Consider the following 19,022-nt stretch of genomic DNA (forward strand, 5'->3'; position numbering starts at 1 on the left):
ATATAAAAGTGGTATCTCACAGCTGAATTCAACAATATTTGCAAGGTTACCCTTACCAAAAAGAAGTATATTTCAAGTTTATTTTATTAAGTATACTTAAGTAAAGTTCAAGCCTATTTTTAAGTATACTTTAAGTAGCAAGTATACAAATATCAGTTTACTAGTAGTATACTTGTAAGTGTACTATTTCAATACTCATTGGGACTAAATTGGCCCACTTTCTAGTATATAAAAGTATACTTTTAAGTATACCTTAAGTATAACAGTAGTAAACTTTGAGTACACAACTAGTTTATCTCTATGTTTTTAGTTTTTACTGCAACTATACTAAAAGTGAATTATAGGTATACTAATAGTTTACTAATTAAATACTTGTAGCATTTTTAGTACACTTTGAAGTATAGTCTCAGTAAACTACTAGTTTAGTAGTTTTAGGTAACACTTTATTTCGATAGTCCAATTTAGACATTCTATTAACAGTACGTAACTTTGCAACTACATGTCAACTGGCAGTTAGTAGAGTATTAGTAGACTGTCTGCTTAATATCTTCTAACACTTTCTTTGTCAACTTATTATACTAACCCTAAACCTACCCTAACAGTCTACTCTGAGAGTTAGTAGACATGTAGTTGCAAATTAATGCGAATTAGTTGACATGTAGTTGACATGTAGTTACAAAGTTACTTATAGTTAGTAGAATGTCTAAAGTGGACTATCGAAATAAAGTGTAACCTAGTTTTATACTGCAAGTATACTCGTAAGTTTTCTTTAAGTTAACTTTGCATCATACATTAAGTATACTATGTCCTTATTTATTAATTTGCATACATTTTGTTATATGAATATCTGAACATACAAAACATCAAAAGAAAGTACAGGGTATCTGCTTGTAAACAAAAACATTTTATTCTAGCTTCATGCATTCTTTTTTTTTTTATAAATGCTTGAATGTGGATTTTCATAAGTAAAAAAAAAAAGAAAGAAAGAAATAAACAACATTTTAAACAAAAAGCTGACAAAAAGAAAAACATAAAAATAAATTGCACTGGAGGCCTCCAGGAGCAGGGTTCCAGGACGGCGCCCGTTCCGGGACCCATGGCGGATCTGGCAGTTCGGGGCGCCATGGAGCAGGGAATTCAGGTGGCCATGGTGGATCAGGGGACTCGGGGAGCCATGGCGGATCTGGCAGTTCGGGGCGCCATGGAGCAGGGAATTCAGGTGGCCATGGTGGATCAGGGGACTCGGGGAGCCATGGCGGATCTGGCAGTTCGGGGCGCCATGGAGCAGGGAATTCAGGTGGCCATGGTGGATCAGGGGACTCGGGGAGCCATGGCGGATCTGGCAGTTCGGGGCGCCATGGAGCAGGGAATTCAGGTGGCCATGGTGGATCAGGGGACTCGGGGAGCCATGGCGGATCTGGCAGCCCAGGAGGCCACGGTAGAGCAGGTAGTTCAGGAGGCCATGGCAGAGCAGCCTCCGAGGCCGCGGTCCCAGCCCTCGCCCCGGCCTCTACGGCTGGAGCCCTACTACCCCCCCACAAAATACTTGGGGACGCTTACGGGCTCCAAGGCCCTCTGTGGGCCATGACAGGGGACTGGAGCCCTCCCTGGGCTCAACGGGGGATCAGGAGCCCTCTCTGGGCTTAAATGGAGATCCGGAGCCCTTCCAGGGCTGAACTGGGGATCAGGAGCCCATCCTGGGCTAAACGAGGAATCAGGAGCCCTCCCTGGGCTTAACTGGGGATCAGGAGCCCTCCTTGGGCTATACTCGGGAACTGTGAAGCGCTTACGAGGAGCAAGACGCTTTCGAGGAGCTGGCACTGGAGCCAACTCAGGGGCTGGAGCGAGCTCTGGGGCTAGGATGAAGGCAGAGAACAGTCCTTTTCTCTTCGTCCTCCTTCTTTGGTTACGGGTGAACTGGGCAGCCGGCGGACTTGACAACAGTGCAGCCGGCAGGCCTATCTTCGTAGCGGCCGGCGGGCTGGAGAGAGATGAAGATGAACGTAGATCAGTGGGCAAGATGAGAACTTAGATAAGGTTTGTCCAAGAAGTTGCTATATTTGTCCCTAAACTTTTGAAAAAAGTCTCAAAAGGGGCGGGGAAGTCACTAAACCTAGCTACAAAGTAGCTAAATTGGCAACACTGGTCTCCTGTCATGGTGCGTAGGAGGGAAACGAGGAGATGACGTTCAAAACATAACTTTTAATAAACAAATCAAATGAAAAGGAACACTAACATAGGGAGCACAGGAGACACACATGGAATGATTTTTAAGACACGACAAGAAAACATGAAGCAGACTACACATTTATACTAAACTTAACGAGGGACAGACAGGTGCGAGGAATCAACTAATAATGAGACAACGAGAACAGGAAACCAAACCAAATCTGGGCATAAGGAAACATGAGGGAGAACTAGAACTTGGGGAACAAAACACAAGAGACAGGAACACAGGCCTGGCAGTTACACAGTTTTGATGCTGTTCTATGCCTGATGATTGTGTTAGATTACATGTGGAAGCATCTGGTTTCTTCTTCGCTTGTATTTTGGAAATTCAGTACAGAAGATTTGTAATAGTGCCCCCAACCATATAACAATGAAAACATTCTTGGAGCAAGTACAGTATAGCTCAAATAAATTTAGACTTTTTCTAAGTACAAGTATACAGTACTTAAATGTAATTTTAAGTATATTTCTGAGAAATACATAAAGCATATTTCTGAGAAGTACATAAAAAGTAGCCTGAAAGTATACTATCCTATTTTTTAGTTTAAAAGAAGTACACTAAAAGCACACTTGAATAAACGTCTTTTTCGTAAGGGTAGTGAAATTAAAATAATTAAAGAGCTTGTTTAAATGAAATGCATATTTGTGAACACTGATGGTAGATGAGAGCCCGACACTTTTTGGTAGGGATGCTCCGATTGATCGGCTACTGATCACTATCGGCCGATAATCACGTTGGGATGATTGATCGGCGGTCTCTAAAAAAGCCAATCTCAAAAAGCCAATCTCAAGCTGATGACTCTGCCGTGAGAGGTTTGGCACGACATGCAGCGTCACCGTCACAGTCTCTGTCCAGCGGGGGTAAAATAATTATAATGCTGAAGGTGAGGTCACCTTCATATTTCTTCAGTAAATAACTTATAAAGTAATTTGAAAACCTTGTGTGAGATGTAATTACACAAACAGCGTGAGTGAATCATCGTGCGCGCGCTCTCTTTCTCTCTCAAAATACACAAATGGCTTCAAATCACCACATCACGTCTGTCTATAAGCGAGCTGCACGCTGCACAGTTGATACAGGAATTGTCACTTGCACAATCGAGGCAGTGTCACATAACTAAAGTTTATAAATTGCATTACTGTGACGAGTGGGGGCGGGGCCGAGAGCCATGGGAATGGAGCGAGGCCGGTGGAGTAAATGCTAATGCGAAACACCTGCGCCACTCACCGGTCTCGAGTCCCATGGAGGAGCTCCGGAAGGATAAAAGGAGGACGGACGCCAGTGTTGGAGGAGAGAGGACCAGGCCTGGATTTTATTTTGTGTTTTGGTTCTGTTTGTGCACGACAGTCGTCCGCGAGGGGCTGTCGCGCTGTTTTGTGTTTATTTTATTATTAAAGTGTAGCGTCTGGACCAGTCAGACACACCATTTTTCATTTGATTTAACAAATCAATTATTCATTAGATTAACAAATCGTCACAGTCCCCTCACCCAATAAACTGGATGCCAGGATGTCTGCCACCAGGCCCCCCTGGTTACCATGGCAACCCTGACACCAGATACATTTACGGCCTCCTGGAATTTAGGTGAAGAAAATCGCTTCCTTGCCCATAAGGAAAATCCACAAGGGAAGGACTTTTCTTTGCTAATGAATTAATAGGAAAACCCTTTCTTTGAATGAATACACAGGATCTTTCAGGTCATGGTGTATATTATTGTCATCGTGTATTTTGTCTTTGAGATTGTATACTGTTTTATGCAGGCTTATGATCGAAAATGGATTTTAAAACATTCACACGGCACATAGTCGCGGTACGGCAGTGCGTTCCATGAGTGGTGCGCCTGCTGCAGTGCAGAGATCGTTTCCGCTGCACGCGCTGAATTAAAGTGACAGCGCATTGTTCGCTGTAAATATGAAAACGAAAATGTAGTAATTACACCATAAACGCATATATAATTAAAGTTTGCTGTGTTTCAGTCAACACATATGGCTTGTTGGCTAGGTTTAAAGGAAAAGAGCACTTTTAGATAAACAAGGCAATAATAGATGGCACTCGTGGAGGTAGGAAAACAAAGTTCTTTATGAACTGCAGGATTGCTTGTAATAAAGATTTAAATGCAAAAGGAAAGGCAGTAGAGCTGACTGTTTCTGTCAATGGTAAGTTTGTGATAACGTACGAAAAGTAGTTTAAATGTTTTGCCAATTGCTTGAGCAACTTAATATATACTTAATATTTTACTAGAAGTAAATGCAAAAGTAAAAAGCACTGAATAATGTGTTGCTTATATTTATTGAGTTTAAACATGTCTGTGAAAGATTTTATTACTGTACTGTGTAAAAAAATAATTGCAATGCTGAAAAAGCACTTTCAGTGACATGTATAATTCAGTGACAAAATAATGGATAAATGTTGTGTTTGTGGTAAACAGCCACTGATCAGCAGCGGACTCCTGTGTGAAAGCTGCTTCCCCTCACAAGAGTCACCTAAGAGGAGAATTCCCCCCATTTTCAAAAATGAAATTCAGGCCCTGAATAAATGTCTAAAAATCCTTATTGGAGTATCACTATATATAGTTATAAATGATCAAAAAGAAGGCTTTAAAAGATCGGTATCGGCAGATACTGCTTCCTGTGATTGGCGATCTGTGATCGGCCTCAAAAATCCTGATCGGAGCACCCCTACTTTTTGGCTTTCTCAGTTTCTTTAAATCCACTTGAGGTACAGAGAATTTATTTTTTCCCCCCACATTATTTACACATCTTACAAACATGTGTAAAGTGGAGTTCACTGGAGAGGAAAACTATCAGTGAACAACAACTTAAATATCAATCGGTTTATCACACAAATGCAGTGGTGGAATGTAATGGAGTAGCTTTACTTCGTTACTGTACTTAAGTAAATTTTTCAAGTATCTGTACTTTACTGGAGTCATTATATTTTGAGTAACTTTTACTTTTACTTCACTACATTCCAAAGTATAAGATCGTACTTTTTACTTCACTACATTTCATAAATCATATCGTTACTCCTTATAATATATCCCGTGCTCCGAGACGCAGAAGCGGTGTTTGATTCAAGAACGAACTGATTCTTTTCAATTAACCTTTTAAATCGGTTCGCAAATTGCACCAAACGATTCATTGACAAATTAATTGCGCGCAACTGATGCTGCTAAAAGTAAGTTACTAATGTTGAATTTTAGGATTAATTATTGTAACTGAAAATCATATTTAGGTCACAACTGTCAGTTGTTTGTGAACTAAATCTGCTGTAAAGGGTGATCTATTTAAGCCCACTGAAAAGCTTGGATGCAGACACATCAACATCAGTGTCTCTATGTTTTAGGTAAAAAAACGAAACATTAAAATAACACAGATTAAATAAAATAACTCATGCACGTTCATATTCCCCGCTGCCATAACGTTAAGAGTTTTATTAAAATGCTACGCATTTAGCCCTATGTGACGTCTGTTTTTATATTATATATATTATATATATTTTTCTAACTGGCGAAAATCAGATGGTCAAATGTAAGCTTCATAGTGAACATTATTACATCACTCTCGTCAACGTAGTCCATATCAACAACAAAAATATATCTTGACTCCATATAGTGGTTATTTTGGGAAAATCCCATGTATTTTGAGCAGTAGGATTATAAAAAATATGTGCTAATATAAAATTAAAATAAGTAGCCTATATAAAATTGCTAAATAAATCTATCTATCAGTACGTTTTTACTTAAGTACATAAAAAATCGAGTACTTTTGTACTTTCACTCGAGTAAAATTGAAAAAGGAGTACTTTTACTTTTAGTAATATTTTATTATACGTATCTGTACTTTTACTCAAGTACTTGATTTGTGTACTTCGTCCACCACTGCACAAATGTATCACAACAATTTAGAAGACTTGGAATATTGCGCACAAGTCCATATGGCTTTTGGTTATGGTTTTGGGGGTAAACAATCGCTATACAGTTTTGACCTGTTTTTAACATGAATTATAAGAAATGTTTCTTGAGAAACACATCAGAATGATTTCTGAAGGATCATGTGACACTGAAGACTGGAGTAATGATGCTGAAAATACAGCACTGCATCACAGATATAAATTATGTTTTAAAATATATTCAAATAGAAAACAGCTATTTTAAATTGTAATAATATATCACAATATTACTGCTTTACTGTATCTTTTAAATAAATAGAGACTTTTTTCACAGAATAAAGTCATATGCTTGATGATGAGGCAAAGTAAATGGCAAGTTTCATTGTGTGTGTCAACTATCCTTTATATAATGAGTTCTATATAAACGTTTTCTCCCTTTCTTTCCTCTGTCTCTCTCTTTTAAATCATCCCAAATATACCTAAAGTGTTTGCTTGCTGTTGTTTAAAAGCAGTAACCAGAAGAATCCAGGTCTAAAGGTCAGGCAGCCGTTTCCTCTGCCAGGACAAAAGCTCTTGAACCGAGGGTGTGCACACCGGCACAATCCATCCAGCTCTAATGGCACCGCCAAAAACAACTGGCCATTAACCAGCTGTTTAGAGCGTCCGTTAAATACCAACCGTAAACATTACTAACTGTGAATTACAGCGAACGACTTTTATTGTTTGTGAATAACACACTCATTCATAGAACTGCCTTCATTTCTGATGATCACAGCCGCACTGAATTCATAACTTAGCGATTCATGCAGAAATCACACACACACACACACACACACACACACACACACACACACAGTGTTTACAATGGTTTATTTCATCATAATAGCTGAGCTAAGAAATTACTATCTTAAAGCTTCCGAAAAGAAAAAGAGACCTTTACAAGAATATACATTTTTAGATTCTTATTATTCTGCATATATACATGTTTATCTACAATGTAACGTCATCCATTTTAAAGTTCTTTCTCACTCAGATCTGTGTTTCTACTGGTTCCCTTTTCTTCTAAACAATGCTTTTATTTTCTTGCTTTTCTTGGTTTCATGTTCACCATATTTGTGTCCCTGGAGCACAAAAGCAGTCATAAGTCGCTGGGGTATATTTGTAGCAATAGCCAACAATACATTGTATGGTTCAAAATTATCCATTTTTCATTTATGTCAAAAATCATTAGGATATTACAGTTTTTTTCAACTGCTTACATTTCAAAACTTGCATCTCTTTTTCAAAACTTTACACACAAATAAAAGAATTGCAAACACAAAATGCAAAATGCCTCACATCTCTTGCAAAATGTAGCACTGCATTCAAAATATCACAAACACATCTCAAAAGCAAACATTTGCGAACACCTTTGCCATAATTTTAATTCCTGTTAGATTTAAACTTGCAAACACATAGAGAACTGTGTGTTGTGTTTTGCAAAAAGTGTTTTATGAAATTGAAAACTGAGTCAAATTAGTGTATGGTTTTGCAGATTTAGTGTGTGCTTCTGCTGTTTGAGTGTCTGTTTTCAAAAATTGTGTGACAAGTGAAGATTTGTGTGAAAGCAGTTGAAAAAAACTGTAAGTGAAGATCATGTTCCATGAAGATATTTTGTAAATTTCCTACCGTAAATATATAAAAACTTAATTTTTGATCAGTAATATGCATTGCCAAGAACTTCATTTGGACAACTTTAAAGGTGATTTTTTCAATATTTAGATTTTTTTTGCACCCTCAGATTCCAGATTTTCAAATAGTTGTATCTCGGTTCTATCCTAACAAACCATACATAAATGGAAAGCTTATTTATATAAGTGACGTGACGTGACATGTGGCCAAGTATGGTGACCCATACTAGGAATTAGTGCTCTGCATTTAACCCATCCTAAGTGCACACACACAGCAGTGAACACACACACACCGTGAACACACACCCGGAGCAGTGGGCAGCCATTTTTTGCTGCAGCGCCCGGGGAGCAGTTGGGGGTTCGGTGCCTTGCTCAAGGGCACCTCAGTCGTGGTATTGAAGGTGGAAGAGAGCGCTGTACATTCACTCCCCCCACCTACAATCCCTGCCGGTACCAGACTCGAACCTGCAACCTTTGGGTTACGAGTCCGACTCTCTAACCATTAGGCCACAACTTCCCCAAATGTTATTCAATTTTAATAATTTTACCCTTATGACTGGTTTTGTGGTCCATGGCCACATATATTAAAATTAATATTGTAGTCCTCCCTACAACAGTCATTTTGGTCGCACTTTATTTTAAAGTCAGAGGTTAAGGTTATTTTAAAGTTAAGGTTTCAGTATTAACAAACCCTTAACTACTACTTTTGCTTCAATAAACTCCTAATTTGCTGCTTATTAATAGTTAGTGATGTAGTTGTTAAGTTGAGGTATTGGGTAGGATTAGGGATGTAGAATATGGCCATGCAGAATATGTGTTTTATTAAAAGCACTAATAAACTCTGTGCAGTGCTGCTTCAAGTCCAACACCTGGGTTTTATTAGGAGACGCACAACAGTTCTTCTGTGGCTTTATAGGTAATATTTTCATGTACACATTGTGTCTAATATATACCACAATATTAACTTCTTATTATTGAATTGTTGTAAATAAATATCACATTTGCAACTGGTCAGTGCTCAAAAAATGCTTGGAAATCTCTTCATGTAGCCCTACAAGAGTGATTACTGATAAACTGTCTGAAAAAAATAGTTTTTAGAGAAGAAAACACCCACTGACTTTCAAAGCTGCTTACGACTTTCTACTTCGAGGACCTTGATAGAAATGTAGTGGAGTGAAAAGTACAATATTTGTCTTTAAAATGTAGTGAAGTTAAAGTCATAAGTTCCCAGAAGAAATAATACTCAAGTGAAGTACAGATACTCAAAAAGTGTACTTAAGTACAATACTCGAGTAAATGTACTTAGTTACTGTCCACCTCTGTAAACAGCTAATAATAAGCATGCTAAGCAACCAGTTAATATTGAGAATTGTTCCCTATACTACAGTGTTACCGAAATATATAAGATGCCATAACTACTCGAATGCTTGCGAATAAATAGACAGACCGTGGCATGATCTGAGGGCCATATACAGTTTAGCCATCATTATACAAAAATATTCGACCGCTCAATGCACTGGGGCAATAGGGGTCTATGTCTGAGCAATAGGGGTCAGGTATTCCAAACAGCCATGCAATAGGAATAACTAAAGTAGTGTTGGAGTAGAAAGCTTGGCCGACCATGTTACCTCGGGATCCAACACTGTTTTCTGTTGACAGCTGAGGGATTGGCATCAAAATGTGAGCTGGATTGTTATGAAAGGATATGGTAATGAAATAAAACTAGAGTGCAGATGAAAGCAGCCTGCATCTGCCGTGTGCCTTTTCCAGCACCGCTGTCACATTCAATCAATTACACTCCATCAGGGTGTCAAAAATCATTACAACAAGAGGAAGATGTTTTCATTCAAACAATCGTTTCATTTAAGCTTACACTTAAACATTCTTCAACACACCTGACGGAGAGCTAGAAAACTAATATTCTAATCTTACCAAGAATTCAGTTTGAGGATGACAGTGTTTGTTCACTAACACACAGATGTCAGAGCGAATAGTGCCGCTCACAGCAGCGCTCCATACACACAGACAGCATTTACTGGACTTACACCAGCAAAATGAATTCATTACTGACAGAGCAAACTGACAAATGGATATTTATCTCAAGGGATGTGTATTTACTAAAAATCGAATTCACTAAAAATGATTTATTTACATTTCACTCTGTAAAAGAACACTTTAAATAAAGATTGTTCTGTGCATCTTCACTATGCAAAAACATTTTTCAGATCTTCAGTTCTAACATTAATAATTCAGTCCCACTGATGAAGTTAACAACTATTTGACGTTCAATTTCCACCGCACTGATTGCATAGCTAAAACATTTTCATTAAGGAAACCTGATAAAGGTTCCACACCTGCAGGAAGGAAACAGTTTAGGAAAAAATGACATACATATCCGAATATTACTTTTTCCCCCCCATGAGCTTTGTAGAAGTGTTTCTATTAATAATGACTTAAATTTTGGTCTGTTCCTCACAAAGCTATCATATGACTTGGCATCACTCAAGCAGCATGCATTTCTTTACTGGTGCTTTTATTAAGCTTTTGCACATTTTGGAGCTCTATAAGCTTTCATTGTATGGAAAAAGAGCAGCATGAGTATTGTGCTAAACATCTCCTTTTCAGAAAAAGTAATAAGGGTTTAGATGATGTAGACTTCATTGAGTGAACTATTCCTTTAAATACACATGCTCTAAAATCTGCTTTGTGATGCATTCTGACCATCTAATGACATACTGTCCCACCAGAGTGACTATTATTTTGGGAATGTTTTTATCCCAAGATCATTAATATTATGTAATTATAAGACTCCCATTAGACATAGCATGTTTATATCGAGCACTGATGGCGAGTTATAAAAGTGTGTCAAATTACTGTCTGGCGGTGTTGAGCTGAATTCTGAAGAAAAGTTTAAAATGGTGAATTTATGGGCTGTGAAATCGGCAACCCAACTCGTGTCCCTTTTCAAATTAAATGTGTGCACAGAGGACAGCTTTTCCTGCACGCTGAGCTGGAGGCAGCTGGATGTGAATAGAAGCAGCTGAATATCATAAAGATCACACACACACACACACACACACACACACATTCACTATTAATGTGAGCGGAGAGAAGCAGATACATGTTGACACTTGCGTGGCCGCTCCCAAACATTAGTCACAGAGATTTTCCATCAATTTGCCCTTCCACCAGCCTCTCAAGAACACTTCTTCCCTATCGCTCCGTTAAACAGAAACAGATTTTAAAGAACATTCTGGGTTAAATGCAACTTAAGCACCATTGCCATGGAAAATTAATTTCAAACTATGCGGCAGTTCATCAAAACTAGTGAACAATATACAGTAACACATACTGTACAATGGAGGTTTTGTGCAAGTGAACTGGAGGAGAAATCTGGCAAAAATTGTTGCTTGAACCATAATTTCCTGTCAGGCTTCCCTCCCTTCCTGGTACGACATACTTGGGGCTAGGTATCGTTCAGAAATTCAATTCAGAATTCACCAGTTCCTGAATGAAACTTTTTTCGATGCCAATTTTATGAAATCTATTTTAACAAGATTACATTACCTCATAAAACAATTTTTTTCAGTTTGTTGAGGTTTTTACAGACTCAAAGACTCATCTCCTGAGCCACTGCACAAAGGAACAAAATGTAACCAACACAATAAATCAGAGCAAATAGCTTTAGTACAGTTCAAATATTTTTCAGTGCTAAATTAACAGTTTTAAAGGCACAATATGTAAGATTTTTGTATTACAATATCCAAAAACCACTAGAACAGTGTTATATATTTTGCTGACTTGTGTACTTACATTATCCCAAATGTTTCGAAGAATGTTTAAATCCAGAGAAATCAGCAATTTTAACTAGTGACACAGACTGTGTCTATAGTGTCATTGTGTCGCCTGCCAATGATGTCACACACCCTCGATTTTCCGTTTTGTTTTGTAGAAAACATGGAAACACCAAAGACGCTTTAATATGTTGTGCGTTTTATTAGACCGGTGACGACCGCACAGAGTAGCATTATAACAGAACTAAATGTATCTAGTATGATAAAACAGCGCTGCTTTACCCCACATACGCACGACCGGAAGCAGCGGAAGCGGTCGACTGTGGCATAATAAAAGCTCCGCTGCTTTACCCCACATACGCACGACCGGAAGCAGCGGAAGCGCTCGACTGTGGCATAATAAAAGCTCCAGTGCTTTCCAGCCTTGTGTCGAGCTCGTTCAGCGCTTCGTTTCGCTTCGATGGCTTTCAGCCTCACCCTGCTTCATTCTACTACGTTAATAAATCATTAGCTCATCCATGAACATGATTTCTTCCCGAGTCGCATCGGATTGCATCAGCTGTGGGGATGAAGACCACAACTCCATGATTCCACACTCAGTCACCATCATCAAACTACGCCTTTGTCTCTTTGTTTATTTTGAATACGCGACCTCTAGCGGCAAAAATGACATATTGTGCCTTTAAGTCAGTATGTGATGCACACTACTGCATACTTAAGACCTTTAAATCACTCAGCAGTTGTTCTTCAAAAAATTTGAATGTTCGCTTTTCAGAAGACAGACAATCCATCTCACGACCAATTCGTACGTATATTTTACGAGGTGGCTAATTCGTACGACCTCACTCGTACGATTTGTCTAGACCCCAGTGACGGGTAGGTTTAGGGGCGGGCTTAGGTGTAGGTCATTCGTGCAAATTCATACGAACTGTGCAACTCGTAAAATACGCACAATTTATCAAAAATCATATGAATTTGTATGAGTGAGGTCGTACGGATTCATATGAATTAGCCACCTCGTAAAATATGTAGGAACTGCCATGAGATCGGGCTGGACAGTCCCTCTCTTCACTGATGATGTCCCGAGGACTAATGTCCCTTTTCACTAATGTGTTTTCCTTTTAAAATGCATAGCTCAGACAGAATCATCATTTTTATCATTTTCCACTGATTTACGCTATCTGATGAGCATTACCTGCTTCTAGAGCTGTCTTCTGTTGTGTTTTCTCTTCCACGATCTCTGTTCTGACTCTGTTCTGATGAAGCTCATTCGCTGCTTGTCTGTCACTCATATAACACATTCATAGCCTGCCCTGTCTCAGACAACCAATGTGCCTTACACTTCCAGAAAAACATTTATAGGGATGAAACATGACGCTAATAAAAACATGAGTATTACAGCATATGTGATTTTCATGTGATTCTGTCTATTTTCTTAGCAATACTGTGTGTTTACATGAGAAATGCTAAGCAGGTGTAGAGATGACATTAATAAAAAAAAGGCTACAAATAACATATTTCTGCAAAATTGTATGAGCAAATCCCTCATTAGATCACAATTGGAAGTTAATTCAAACACTCGATGGTGGTCTAGAGTGAGTTTTGAGTAAAAGCATAGTTTAAATTGTATAAATGTAAAACGTATTGAACTCGATACCCAGCCCTAAATATAATTGGTCAAAGAAAGAATGCATAAAAGTCTCATGGTACTATGTGTAATGCTTAAGCATTATGGGAACATTTTTAAAACATATCACCTCCATTGTAAAAACAGTAGTTTATAGCAGCTATAAGTTATATAACTGTGATAGACACTAGAACCTCAGTTCTTTGTGAGACACCTCAAGCAAACTTCCACCAAAGGATACTACATGACCATCATTAGCGCATGGCAAACTCCCAGACCTACCTGCAGTTTGGAGGCGGATCGAGGGTCATCTCTGCCAGTTCCTTCTGATTCCTGCAAAACAAGAGAGATTTCACTCATTAAATTCATCCGCGCAATACTCAACCTTTGTATCTAGTAGGAGATCGAGGTTTGGTTGTATGCATGCAGGTGATGTTTTAACGAGGGCCATCTTTCTCATTTATTTTTCAATACATTCATTATGGTTCCCTGAACGTTTAGGGTTACGCTCACTGTTGCCAACTCTCACGAGACAAATAAGCAACCGCTGCTTCAAAAACAAGCCCAATATTTTTTTGGATGATTTATTATCATCAATATTATTTATTATCAATTATTTATTACCAATAAATGAGCCTGCAACATATTAAACTGAAACCACTCTTTTATCTGAAAAGCAAAAACAGAAGCTATTTTACAAAAATCAGCAAACTTCAACAAAAATTGGAACAAAACTCATCTCCAATCCCCTGTGTGCAGAATTTGATTGGAGAGATGGAAAAGGAGAAAAACACAAGAGCTTCAAAGAGGAACTGTAACATAGCCACATATTTATAGCCTACTAAAATATAGGCTATTCGAACCATATTTACTCTTAGTATTAGTATAGGACTACTTGTTTTTTTATTACAGCCCGTGATAATTAATACATTACAAAAACATTGTAAAAATAAAAAAAATAGGCTAAAAGAAAGTCATCCCACTCCTCCACGTCTACTTCTATCATCGCTTGCATTACAGCATCACGCGCCTTCTTTTTGAACCTGATTTTCTCCAATGAGAGGGAGGAACATTTGGCAAATTACGCTGCAGCATTTATGTTATTGCACTGGTTGGCTATTAACTGCGAGCAGACAGATGTCATTCAATGCATTGGAGAATACGGCGAACATAAATAAAGAAACAAAGTTGCTTGTCAGATTTCCCTAACATTTCCTTTTTTCAAGAAACTTTTAAAAAAAGAAGCACAAAGTTGCGTATAATACGCGGACTTGGCAACTATTGTTACGCTAGCTAAGCTTTTGGTTCCCTTAGCTTGTTGTTGGTTAGTCAGTATTTACCACAGTCTATGATCTTTACGGAAATCTATATAGGCTAGTCTTTATGCTTTGATATATATATATATATATAAACCAGCAGCTGTGGTTGCCGGAATTTTACCGTAAAAAATACGGTAGCAAAGTTTTAGGTTTTACAGTTTTAACTTAAATTTACAGTTAAATACCATAATTTCATTAACTGATATAATGTTAATATACCAACCTGTTGAAGTACTGAAATCTGTTTTGTTCCTTTGTAATACACTGATACCCACCAAATGCAGGAGGTGATGAGAAAGTCACACGATGAACCAAAGCCCATCACAAGCAGCTTTTAGATAATAACATATATAGAAGGTGCACAGTGTCATTCACACAAACACTAAACACCATCACGGTAACACACATGAAACTGAAATAATGTAATAAACATTCATTTAACAACATTAGGTGTAACACACAACCTTAATATTCAAAACTGATAAGAAAAAACTAAGAAGAAACAGTCTTTTTCACTTCCAAAAACTGTATACTACTGTAAAATTAATGTCCAATACATGTAATGTCCAAAACAGTTTTTCACCGTATATAGTAGGGGTATTTACCGTTAACCATTTAACAGGTTTTTACTGTAGCATTTTCACAGTCTTTTACCGTTAAATTCACTGTAATTTTTTACAGTGTATCTTTGGATGGAAGAGTAGAGTATGGGCCAAGGAGTATGGCATGGATAATAAGATCTTCTGTCCTAATGTACCACTCACTGATGCCCCACTATGGAGAGTCCCTGAACCACTTGTAGACTTGAGCTGACTAGACAAGCCCAAAGGTGAATACATTACAAGGAGGTTAATGCTAATAATAAATAATACATTTTATTCAACATTACAAATATTTACGGATGGATTCAAAAGGTTGGAATAAGTGTATATATTCCAAAATTTAAAGTACGAATTAGTTTGAAATTGCCAGATGATTTATCAGTATACACTGCAGAGTTAACAGCTATAATAATAGGACTACAGTGGGTTGAACAAGTCAGACCAAATAAAGTGGTAATATGTTCAGATTCGTCTTCAGCTTTAATTAGTATAGCACACGCGAGATCAGACAGAGAAGATTTATTAATGGAAGTGTATCTATCTTTACACAGATTGAAAGAGGCTGGGATAATGGTATACTTTTGTTGGGTGCCAGCACATGTTGGGGTATCTGGTAATGAAGTTGCTGATAAACTAGCAATAAAAGCACTAGACAAGCTGGAGGTGGATGTTAAAGTGCCTATGGGGAAAAAAGGGAGGCAAAGTCGATTTTAAATAAAAAGTCAATGAATAAATGGCAAATTAGATGGGATAATAGCAGCAGAGGGAGATGGTGTTATATTACACAGACAGTAGGGAGGAAGAGGTGTGGCTGTCTAGATTAAGACGGGGACATACAGGGTTGAAATCAACACTGGCACTTATGGGTTTACATGAAAATGGGTTATGCCATGTATGTGGTGTATCTGAAAATGTATATCATGCACTTTGTTGGTGTAGTAAATATAGTGTATATCGTGACATATTATTTAGTCACTTTGGGGAGGAGAGATTGACACATGAAGATATTTTAGGAAAAGGTTGACTGGATAGACGGGGATACAGAGCACTAATTAAATATATCTATTACTCAGGTTTAGGATCTAGATTATAATATGTGTGGATGGGAGTATTCTACCTAATCTGGGGCACGAAGAGCTAATTGTGAGTGCTAAAGGAGCTGAAGAATATGGAGCCAGATCGGCCTAAAAAATAATACATTTCTAAAACAAAATTCATAAATTCTCAGCACAATTTACATTTACAAAATCCGATTCGTAAATTCAAAACACAATTCATAAATACAGAAGTAAAAGCATAAACATTTCCCCAAATGCTCACACAAAAGCATCTTACCTAAATAAATGTAAAATGTGTACACAGATATGTATATATCAAGTTCTTGAATTAATTGCCATCACACATTTATGAATGATGTTACATGTATTTATGGATCGCTGAATCTGCATTTGCAAATCATCACACGTGCGTGGACTGCTTTGAATTTGTGTGGTATTTTTGAGACCTTCCTGGCCGGTTAAGACTCATAAATATCTTTTTTTGGAGGATGTTCCGTTCAGACAATCGTGGTGAGTTTTTAATCCACCAATCAGACTCAAGAAGCTCAACGCTGTGCCTGTACTGTGCATTGTTCCATGATCGGGTCCTTGATGTAAAGACATCCTGCTGTCTTATACACCAAAGTTGCTCAATCTGTAATGTTATCAAATAAGTGTTAAATGTCCAGATATTTCATTTAATAACAACAATTATGTAATGTGTTCTGTTGTTGTTGTTAGTAGTAGTATCAGATTCGCAGTAACTTTTGATCAGGCATTAAAAACAGCGATCACCACCGAAGGGAGATTTCGAACACACACGGCGGAGAGATTTAGCATGGAGGATGAAAATATATAATCATAATGTGATTTTGTAGAAATTGTAATCAGGTGCTAAAAAAAAAAAGAGTACCCACTAAAATGTCTTTACATCAAGGACCCGATCATAGAAACACTGCACAGTACAAGCGCAGCGTTGAGCTTCTCGAGTCTGTTCAGTTAAGAGCGTTTTGATTGGTGGATTAAAAGCTCACCGCGATTGGCTGAACGGAACACCCTCCAAAAAAAGATATTTATGAGTCTTAACCGGCCAGGAAGGTCTCAAAAATACCACACAAATTCAAAGCAGTCCACGCACGTGTGATGATTTGCAAATGCAGATTCAGCGATCCATAAATACATGTAACATCATTCATAAATGTGTGATGAAAATTAATTCAAGAACTTGATATATACATATCTGTGTACACATTTTACATTTATTTAGGTAAGATGCTTTTGTGTGAGCATTTGGGGAAATGTTTATGCTTTTACTTCTGTATTTATGAATTGTGTTTTGAATTTACGAATCGGATTTTGTAAATGTAAATTGTGCTGAGAATTTATGAATTTTGTTTTAGAAATGTATTATTTTTGAGGCCGATCTGGCTCCATAGAAGAAGAGAGAGGTGTGAAGTCGGAACCTTTATTCTCTCGTTCATGTTTCCGGTCGAGAGAAATAAACACGGGATCTGCTTCCTGTACGTTACGTTACACGCGCGTACGCAGCCTCAGCTAAACAACAATTGAATAAACCAGATATCTTGAAATTAATAAATTACAATGGAGACGATTTTAGAGCAGCAGCGGCGCTACCACGAGGAGAAAGAGAGGCTGATGGACGCCGAAACGAAGGAGATGCTGACGAAGAAAACCACGGTAAGTTTCAGGATGATCTCTGAATGATGCTAACACTTTAAGCGTGTTATTAATAAACATAACCAGTTACGCTTAACAGCGATTAAAGATACAAAGGGCAAGTTAAGACGCTTTAATTCACAGCAGATAGCTGTGTGACAGTAGTATGCTGGACACTGAGTTAAAGACAACATTATAATGTAGTATTCTTATAAGGTTTATAGCACCAAAACTATTTATAATTACGTTTTCAAGACCATTTCCTTTCTCTCAGCCTGTTTATGATTATATCTGTATTATTTCTGTATGTAGTTATGATTGAGTAACCATGTGTTTGTTTTGTCCTCACAGTTGCTCTTTTTGAGAAATGCACTAAGTGTGTCTTATTTTGACAATAGCAAGGTTTTATCTGAAGTACTTCCGTGTAAATCTACATGAGACCTTTAACAGATGATCTTGTCTTTTCTGTGTTCTTCAGCTGAGAGACCAGATCAACTCCGATCATCGCGTGAGGGCTATGCTGGATGTGTGTGAGATCCTTTCTTTCATGTCCTTACCTTTCTTGATTTCCTAATCATTCCCTAATCGTGGAAACTGTACATTTATGCAGCGGGTGTGTTTGTGTTATGTGATAACCTGCAGAGATACATGGAAGTGAGCGCAAACCTCAGAGACCTGTACGAAGACAAAGACGGGTAAGACAACCTCAAGGACACCGAGTCGGTATAGAAATACATCAGCTAGTGCTGGGCGGTATGATCAACTTTATATCACGGTATTTTTCTAAACTATACCGTTTTCACGGTACATGACGTTTTTTTTCTTTCATGCATGACCGGGTGTTAAGCATATTTTCTACTGATTGAGAGGAAATACTGCAGTATATTGACTTAGAATGCCCTATTTTACTGTCATGATGAGTGAATATTGTCAAAAAATACCACACTAAATAGTGACTAAACATGACCCCTTTAATACATGTTAACCAGGAGTCACTCATTTATAATCACAGCATCGTCTGATGAAATCAGCATGCATCTACACTAAAGAGCGGCTATGCAGTTGTTTTGGCTGTATGACTTTTTTGTCTCATGCAGCGCACTGCCTGCGTCTGAGTAACAAACTAAAAAAAGCAACAAACTAAAAAGTGCATGTGATATTAACAGACGAACTAC

General features: G+C 37.9%; 1 protein-coding gene across 1 annotated transcript in view; it reads left to right on the forward strand.

The window, feature by feature from the left end:
- Window positions 1-17,624: 17,624 nt before the first annotated feature.
- Window positions 17,625-19,022, forward strand: part of LOC107565246 (splicing factor 3A subunit 3-like) — a gene marked incomplete at its 3' end in the record, with an annotated part of 9,932 nt that continues 8,534 nt past the window's right edge. The window contains exons 1-3 of the mRNA XM_016250464.1: window positions 17,625-17,868; window positions 18,326-18,373; window positions 18,490-18,542. Of these exons, the coding sequence (XP_016105950.1) occupies window positions 17,773-17,868; window positions 18,326-18,373; window positions 18,490-18,542 (197 nt within the window). The remainder of the gene's footprint in view (window positions 17,869-18,325; window positions 18,374-18,489; window positions 18,543-19,022) is intronic.

The sequence above is a fragment of the Sinocyclocheilus grahami genome, unplaced genomic scaffold (assembly GCF_001515645.1).
Source record: "Sinocyclocheilus grahami isolate Dianchi unplaced genomic scaffold, SAMN03320097.WGS_v1.1 scaffold990.1, whole genome shotgun sequence".
NCBI classification, from domain to species: Eukaryota; Metazoa; Chordata; class Actinopteri; order Cypriniformes; family Cyprinidae; genus Sinocyclocheilus; species Sinocyclocheilus grahami.